At 46.2% G+C, this 9,201-nt stretch overlaps 1 protein-coding gene across 2 annotated transcripts in view; it reads right to left on the reverse strand.

Annotated features, from left to right (window-relative positions):
- Window positions 1-7,298, reverse strand: part of Sh3bgrl2 (SH3 domain binding glutamate rich protein like 2) — a 63,384-nt gene extending 56,086 nt beyond the window's left edge. Inside the window, exon 1 of one of the 2 annotated variants that reach the window (XM_016003858.3) lies at window positions 6,761-7,298. In XM_016003858.3, coding sequence (XP_015859344.3) covers window positions 6,761-6,805 — 45 coding nt within the window. In that variant the 5' untranslated portion in view covers window positions 6,806-7,298. Of the gene's footprint in view, window positions 1-1,759; window positions 2,107-6,760 lie in introns of those variants that run through there. The other variant, XM_076576757.1, reaches the window with a different exon arrangement.
- Window positions 7,299-9,201: the final 1,903 nt, after the last annotated feature.

A 9,201-nucleotide genomic window follows, 5' to 3' on the forward strand; every position in this document is an offset into this window, starting at 1 on the left:
AAGCATAGGCCTCTAAGCTGCAGCTTCACCACTGAGGAAAGCGACTCCCTCTCCTCTAATAGTGGGCTGCTGAGTTTTAGAAACTGACTTGGCAGGTGGATAATTTCTTGATCTCATTTTTAAAACCTCCATTTCAAAATATAATACTTAACATTTCTGTAATTATCAGTAAATCGGGCCAATTTTTAATTTTAAGCAGAAAAACCTCTTGATAAATATAGACTTTCTATTCTGCTATGTTGTTCTAATCCACGAAAAGTATAATTCGTTTCAAAACTTTTCATAAACTAAACATTAAAAAACCTAAATAGGAGAGCACTGTGCTGAAGAAATTACTCAGTGGGCAAAATGTTTCTGTGTACATAAGCATCTCCAGTTTAAAACAAACCAAAAAGGCCAGGCATGTCGACCTCTACCCGTAATCCTAGTGCAGGGAGAGACAAGAGAGACAGGAGGGTCTCTGGCCCTCCCCGGTCAGGCTAGCCAATCAGTGAGCTGCAAGTTCAGGAAGAGAGCCTCTCCCCAAAAGTAAGGTGGAGAGTGATAACGACTGACACCCACATCAAGCTGAGGCCTCCACATGCAAGCACATGTGTACACACACACACACACACACACACACACACACACACACACACACACACCACATACACACCACATACACATGAAGAAATCCCATTTACTTAGGAGCTCACCTCACTTCCCAATGGACTTTGCAGTCTTTTTCACAATAGTGGCTCTCTTTTTCTGTGTTTTATTTTTAAAAATTGAAAAACAAAACAGAAGTCTTACACTCTGCCTGGGGTGTGGAGACCACCCTGAACTTCATATCACAAATACTTGTCAAGATGTAGCTTGGTTTCAAAGATGGTTTGAAATGCTGACTCAAAATATCTAAACACAAATGGATTTAAAAAAAAAAAAAAAAGTCCCTAAATTAACAAAGGAAAATTCCATGCTGGTGATTATATTCATATTGACAAATTTAAATGTTTTTTTCTTAGAAAGGAATGTTAAAATTGGGAAATATTAAAATGTACTAGAAAAACTGAGGCCAGAACTTCCCCTTCCATGGTAATAAAGAAAATAAATAAAAATTTTAAAAAGTTTTGCCCTTCCTAGTAGCAAACCTCACACACGGACTACATGCCCATACAATTTGCTATCTAGCTGCTAACTTCAAAGTGAAAGAAACCTGCCCAGAATCTTTCCAGCTAAAGAGAAAATTCTATCCATCTGCGTAGTTCACCCCTCAGACTGGACACGGCTCTATATTGCATTACATGCATCTCAAAGACAGCGAAGTACCAACTCTGGGTACTGGTGAATGCGACTTCACTTAGAAGCAGGATCTTTGCAGATGCTCCTTAGGATGAGGTCATTAGAGTAAGCCCTACTATAACATACGTAGTTAAACACATGCATGCACGCACGCACACACGCACGCACGCATGCACGCACATGCAAAACCGGGGTGGGGGGGGCAAGAAGGGGGCGGGTTGTGGCATTTTGAACACCAAAGACAGACACGGACACGCACATAGGGAGAATGCCACATAAACACAAAGGCTATCAGGGCAATGTACCTACAAGCCAAATCTGCCTACGGTTGCCAGCAGATCCCAGGAGCAGATTCTCCCTCACAGTCCTCAGAAGGCTAACACTTGGCTCTCCAACCTCCAGCAGCAAGAAGAGTAAGACCTATTTCTGATATTTAAGCCCCATGGCCCTAGGAAAGGAACGAACAGTCTCTACTTACCTCCATTCCTTGGGCCCTCGAGTTATCCCTGCCTCTGTCCATCACTCCTTGCACAACCCCATCCTGAAGCCTGCTTCCCGCTCCTCCTCCAGTGCCCTCCAGCTCCGTCTCTGGCCGGGGAACCACTGACCCGTAGGGCAGCTCTTTGTGCAGACAAACCGACAAACTGCAGGATGTCAGCATCTCCGATACACACACACACACACACACACACACACCCTCGGGGTACAATCTACCTGAGGACAGAGACCACAGGGGAGGATTTCCGCTCTGGAAGCTAGGAGCCAGCTGTCAACCAGAGCTTGACTCCATCTGTGGCGCGGCAGTCACTATCCCGCCAGAGGACAGCGAGGATAAGCAAAGGTCTGCTCGCTCCTGTCAAGAGTCGAGCAACTGAGTACAGAACCCTGGTCCCACCTATGATCACCTCCTGACTTGGCTGCTTTGGACCTCTTTTCTAAGGCTTGCTTACAGAAGAGCTTCACTGAATACACCCCACAGGGAAACAACAGCTTGAACTGGCAATTGCATGCTTCAAATAATAGCCAGTCGTGCACAGCAGCAAGGACACACTGCACAGCTGTGACTCTGGGCGGTGCCTGTCTGTCCTCCCCCTTCACACCCACCCTCCCGTTAATACGGCACGCAGGCCACAGCTGCGAGCTCCCAACTTCCCAGCTTTCCTTCCAATGACTGCATCTGCTTTGTTCCCAGACGGTGACTGTCCAGCATTCAGAGAGGTGTGACGTACGGCCATCTAGCCCGTTCCCCTCTGAGTCATGAAAGCATTCCTCAAGTCACTGTGACCAGGCTTTCTCTGTCCCTCCAGCCAGATCCCAAAGAACGACATGGAGACTTCTTATTCATTATGAAAGCTCGGCCTTAGCTTAGGCTTGTTTCTCACTAACTCTTATAACTTAAATTAACCCATTTACATTCATCTCCATCCTGCCACATGGCTCATGGCTTTTGCCTCTCCTCCTGCGTGTCCTGCTGCCGCTGCATCTGTATAGTGACTCCCCCTTTCTCCTTCCCAGAGCTCTCTCTGTCTGGAAGTCCTGCCTATATCTCCTGCCTAGCTACTGGCCGTTTAGTTTTTTTTATTAAACCAATCACAGTAACATATTTTTCCACAATGGAATCAAATATCAGTCCTTAAATGCACAGTTTGCACGCCAAGTCTCCAAGCTTGATGAAGACAGCCGTGATTCGGGCCACATCTGCTTTCCTGACCATCCCAGTATGTAGCACCTAACACCAACTAACTCGGTACTAGGGTAAGAGTGTTTGCTGCACAAGCATGTGGACCAAGGTTTGAATTTCAATGCCCACCTAAAGAGCCAGGGGAAGCCTCGCACACACCTGCAATCCCAGTGCTGTGAGCGGCAGAGACAAGAGGGTTGCTAGTCACCAGCCTAACTCCAAGGTCAATGAAAGACCCCGTCCCGAAAAAATAGGTGGAGAATGACAGAGCAGGACACCTGATGTCCTCCTCTGGCCTCTGCAGGCCACCACACACACACACACACACACACACACACACACACACACACACACACACCCATGAGGGAGAGAGAGAGCCTGGTACTTAGTTTTCAACGTTTAAAATAAGCACATGCATCAATCAATCAGTGCAGAATCTGGCTTCCAGTTTCATCTCACTGTGCCCTGACTACATAAATGACATTAGGTCGAATCACTTCACCTCTACGCCCAAGTTTCCTTCTGTGTGAAACTGTGTGGTTGGATTTCACTTATATACATTTAAGTTCCCCTCCGACTCTCAACTGAGCCACAGAGCTTTACTGAATGGTAAAAGATATCCATGCCAAAGCACAGCTCTCACCTCAATGAAGACTTTATTCGCTTTTTGATACATTTCAGTCCAAGGCAAGCAAGAAGGGATTCTTCAAAAATCTCAGACCTGTTGTCCACCCTTGAAGGATGGTACCCTGCTAACTGAAGGACAAAAGGCTCGGAGCAGCAGACAAGCTGTAGATAACTGAAAACATTTCCAAGACTGCAGAGCTCTGTGGAGTCTGAATTCACAGGGCTCCCTTGGGGACTTGAAGAGTCCACCTTGTCATCCAAAGAGGTCCACAGGGGCATCTGCTGCTCACCCCTCCTCCCCAAGCACCTCCACATCCAGCCTAAAAAAAAATGGGCTCAGGAACACTCTCCCTGCTGGCTGCCTCCACATGCATATTTTATGATTCTAGCATATCCCCTCAGTATCTTCCATCCGGCAAGGCGTCCCTCTGCAGCCTGTAGTATTTCTGCCTGGTAAGTGTTCCCATAGGAGGCATGTCCTTGAGCTTGAGGCTATTACCGAAGGTTTTGCCTTTCCTAGCAGATGTCCTCACCTGGTCTGTGCACTCCTCAAGAACAGAGACCACACCCTCTATTCTCCTAGGCTTCTCTGCAAGACCAAGGACAGAGTTGGGCAGGGTGCAGGCAGACCAAAGCAAATTCTGTTAAATACATCCATGAAAAATTAAAGTCACATTAACATATTTCCTGGACAAAGGTTACCAAGGCCTCCGCTTGTCAGGTACACATGCATAATAAATTGAAATTTAAAATGACCTTCAATGGCTCTATTTTCTTTGAGCTGAAAGAATGTCCTCACTATAACAGTAACATGGATGGTATAATACGGTGTAATTTTTATTTGCTAGTAACAGCAGGCTTCACCTGGAGCTTGGGAAGACGAACAGGCATTCACCCCTTCATGTTAGTCATGCTGAAGCTCCAATGCTCAAGGGAACCAGGAGATAGGAGGATTTTTTTCTAAACAGTCTGCTTAAATGTGCTGCCAACTGGACTGACATCACTAGGTCTAATTCTGGTCACATTCCTTCCTTGTGTTTAAGACACTTCGGCTAAAACCAAACTGACTTGGGAATAACACTGTTTGTTCGTCCATATACTTGCCGGTCGCAGATGGGCACAGAATAAAACAGTGCCAACAGTCAACCCAACCCTGCTAGAAGGAAAACACAGCATTCCCAAAAAAACCTTAATTCAGCTTAATGGTGTAAGTACCACTAGCCTCCCCAACCAAGAATTCACTACACACCTTCATTATGGCTAAGAAATCAATCTTCTTGCAGAGAAGCATAAACTTTCTATAACCTAAAATACCAATATTAAAGAAAAACTGTACATGAAGTAGGAAATAATATGACAAAATGAGACTCACGGTGAGTGTTTCTAAGATCTGAAAAGAGTAAACAGCAGACTGAAATGCATAATTAGTGTTTACAGGCTGTGTCTATGTGGTGACTGAATGTAACCTCCCAGTCCAATGAAACCACATCAGACCAGGGCGATCTGAGACGCAGTGAAAAACCAAAACGGAAAAACTCCACTTTGAAGTTAACCAGTATACTGTTCAAATGAAATAAGCTGTTATGAGCATTTCCTCAATGGGCAGAATCAAAGCATTTTTAAAGTGCAGCACAATTGTGAGCCTCAGCATCCTTCATGGTATAGGAGAGGAACTGGGGCAGAGCTGGGGCAGAGCTGGGGCAGAGCTGGCCCTCACTACACCAGTCAGGGCACTAAAACCCCTTTCCTCAATCTTGTTCCATGTACAAAACATTACGTCTAAAACGTGGGTCACAGAGTAGGAAATATATATATATATATTAATGGAATTGATGAAACCAGGATACAGGAATCAGAGCCGGTCTGGATACAGGATGTCTAAGGCAGGTGACTTTCACAACACAACCACAGATCAACACTATACCCCTTCCACAATCAACACAGTGCTTTTGAAATAATTACTGAAGCAGGTAGGTTCATGGTAAGGCCAGAAGCTCTACAGGAAGGAACACATTTAAATAAAATCTATCTGGGAAGTAGTACAGGTTTCATGAGGCTCAGCTTTAACCGGGGGGGAAAAAAATCTGTAAAAGTCACCTATGACTAAGCAATGGCAAAAAAAAAAAAAAAAAAAAAAAAAAAAAAAGGAAATGTGGGGAGTTTGAGAACCACAACATGCCTACACAGGTTAGCTAGAATTTTCCCATCTATTGTGTCTAGTGAAAATCAGGGTCCTCGCAGCTTAAAAAAAAAAAGGTGGGGGTGTTTTAAATTAAAAGTTTCAGTGGTTTACAAGGATTTTTCAAGCACCCCACCCATGTATATTCTAGGACAATCAATCTGCCTACTGGGAAGGCAACCAGCCAGACTAAACTTTAAACAATCATTCTCGAACTCTCTTCTCTATCTGATTAAATACCCCACACAGCAGGGTTTTAGAGCTGTAGTCTAACTTTTAAAGATATCAAGTCTCAATAATCACATAGAACACGGACACTGCATGCATCTCAGTCAGTGGACTGTCCAGCATATGTGTGCATTTTTCTTTAAAGTGTGACATCTCTAGCTATTTAATTTCCTAAAGAAAAAAAAAAAAACTTCCTAAAAGAATTCAACACTCTACAAACAGAATAGCAAAAGAACATTCATAGATTCCTAAAATGAAATTTACCACAGCACCGAGGTGGGCAGGGAAAGGACATATGCACACAGGTTTACTTAAAAATGTAAAAGTGGTTGTAGCACCTTAGGCTAAAAAGCGACAATAAAAACAAATAAGACCAAACTAACAGGACAGGTGTAGTTTACTGTTCCCTCTGCTCAGGTGTAGAACTAAAGAAACGGACTCGGACTTGCTGGGGACGAGAGGGTGGAGAGCAATTCCTTTAAACGTGCTTCCTTCAGACGCCAGGTCAGCAAAATCAAAGTAGTCTAAACTCCCATAAAACCCATAAGCCGGCAGAGAGTCCCAAGTCGGGAACCTATAAACTCGGGAAAGGAGCCCCTGGAGCCGACAGCTGCGGCAGGGGACTGACTCCCCTGGCTAACCGCCGGCGCAGGGAGTGCGACCCCTGCGCGCGCGTCCACCCGGTCCGCGCCTGGCGGTCACCTGCCCGCGCGTCTCCCACGGACGCACGCGCCGCGCGTCTGCCGCGATCCCGCCCCGCTCACCGCCACGAAGCCCGAGGACGAGGCGACGAACACGCGGACCACCATCCTCCTGCGGACGCGGACGCAGAAGCTGAGCGCGGCTGAGGATGCTGCCGACCCCGCGACCGTCGGAGAGGTCCGCGCCGACGCGTCGAGCTCCCGCCGCTCCGCGGATGAAAGCCCAGCGCCTCCGCCGCGGGCTGAGCCGGTGGCGGGGTGGGGCCCGGCGGCCGCGGGGCCTGATGGGAGTTGTAGTTTCCGTGGCGCCCAGCGTGACCAGGCACTGGGCTCCCGCCAGCCCGCACCTGCTTCTTGTGAATTAATCGTGCACGCAGGTGGCTTAGGAGGGACCCAGAGGCCCGAGAAACTAGATGATGGGAAGTCAGGGTACAAGGAAAAAGCAAACTAGACAAAGGGCTGGGTTCAGAGTCCACGCTTGGGCTTTGCATGCGGCGGAGACGGGTGGAGCATCCTCAGCCAGAAACGACCTCAGAGCTGCGGAGACCCAGTGTTTGAAAGCTGCCTTACCCTAGAGACCTGGGCTGGTTCAGGGTTCTGATTGGTGGTGGCAGTAGGTTTGAGCTGGTTTTTGTTTTGTGTCCTACAGTCCTGGAAACTGTGGAAACATTTTTTCCCCTCATAAAAGTGGTTTTATTGCGTAGCCCAGGCTAGCCCGGAAGTCACTACCCTCTTTCTTCAGCCTTCCTAGTACTGGGATTACAAGCAAGCATCACCAAACTCAGTTTGCAAAGGGTTCTGTGAGGTAAATGAAAGAGGCTTTCATCTTTATTCTAAAGACATTGAAAATTGGAAACCCAGATGAGAACATGGCCGGTATTTTATTTTCTTAGCAAAACTGTAATTGTAGTAGAAAAAATAAGTGCCGAGAGAAATGAAAATCTCCCCTATCGACACTGGGAATCAGAAGCCACCCACCCCACCCCCTACCTAGCACAATGGATTTGCCTCTGTGCACCTACTGATATTTACAGTTGAGCCAAATCTGCGCCTTTTTCAAAATCACTGTGCATTCCAGCGGTATCCCAGGAGGATACCATTAAAGAGAAAGCTTTCATGTGGTGGCTAATAGGTTACAAATAGTTCTTCAGCAGGTTATTTTTACTTGGCTAATGCCCAAGCCGCTCAGTTCTGTGGAAGCGAACCAGTTTTCCTCACAGTACTGTATTTACTTTCTTCCTTTTAGCAAGGGACTTTAGCAGAGTTCTGGGAACACTGCTAATTAATTCTAGAGAAGAGGGAATCGTGTGATAATAGTCTCCCTCGGTTCCAAGTTTCTGGCACAAATAGTTGCTTAAACTTTTTTTTTTTAAAGTTTATTAATATTTCGAGTTTGAAACCTTTCTTGTCGTTTATGTTTTAAAGTCCTATTTACATTGGTTTATTTTGTGTGTGCGTGCACATCCGTTTGGCACAGCACACTTCTGGAGGTCAGAGGACAACTGTGGGAGTCTGTCCTTCCACCGTGCAAGCCTGGATTAGTAGCAAGTGTCTTCAACCACTGAACCATCCCACCGGCCCAGATGAGAACATTGATTATTTTAATCCACCCCATCATAGATCTTTTTAAATTTTGTAAAGTAAAAGAGCATACAATAGCCCTGATGGGACTTTATTTCTTTTAAATGTCAAAAACTTAATATATAAGTTCTGCTGTAGCTAATAACACTCTGTAAGTGTTCTTTAACTTTGCTATCACAAACATGGACAGGCATGCTTGTAAAATATGAAATAATTTTCATAGAAGTAGATACATATTTCCTGTATAAGCATGGGTCTTTACAAAAGGCACCATTTTTAGCAGGGTGGAATTAATGTAGCCACAAAGATAAAAAGCCTAACAAATGAACTCAGAATGATTCTGAGAAAAATGGATTAAAAAAAAAATGACTAAGTCATTTCCTCAGTCAGCCCATTGGAGCTGGGACAGGGGAAGTCAGGCAGCGTGAAGCTGTGACACAGGACTTGCAGCTTTGAGGAGCTGTGTTAGCTTCCTGGTACTGTGACAAGGGGAAAGGTCAGCAGGTGTGGTAGCACAGGCCTGCTACCCCACCACTTGGAAAATCAAGAGGTGAGGCCACTCACTTCATGGCACCAGAAAGCCAAGGAAGACAAAGGGGGCTGGAACTCAGGGTGCCTCCAAGGTTGTGCCCGTAGTGCCTTAGCTTCCCTGCATTAAGCCTCACATCCTAAAAGTCCCGCAGAGTCCTAGGAGAGCCCCCACAGGCTGGAGACCCAACCTTCGGTGCGTGAGCCTTTGGGAGATGTTCACAATCGTAGCTGTAACTGAAGCCATGCCTGGTTGTCCGGTTCAGAAGAGCCAGAGAAGGAAAAGGAGCAAGCCAGTAAGAAGGGGACAGTAGAGCAGACGGGAGTGACAGGTGCTTCAGAAAACAGCCCTGGCAGTGAGTGCTCTAAGTTAGGGGTCCTCAACCTACAACCTG

Source organism: Peromyscus maniculatus, chromosome 7, assembly GCF_049852395.1.
Source record: "Peromyscus maniculatus bairdii isolate BWxNUB_F1_BW_parent chromosome 7, HU_Pman_BW_mat_3.1, whole genome shotgun sequence".
In the NCBI taxonomy this organism is placed as follows: domain Eukaryota; kingdom Metazoa; phylum Chordata; class Mammalia; order Rodentia; family Cricetidae; genus Peromyscus; species Peromyscus maniculatus.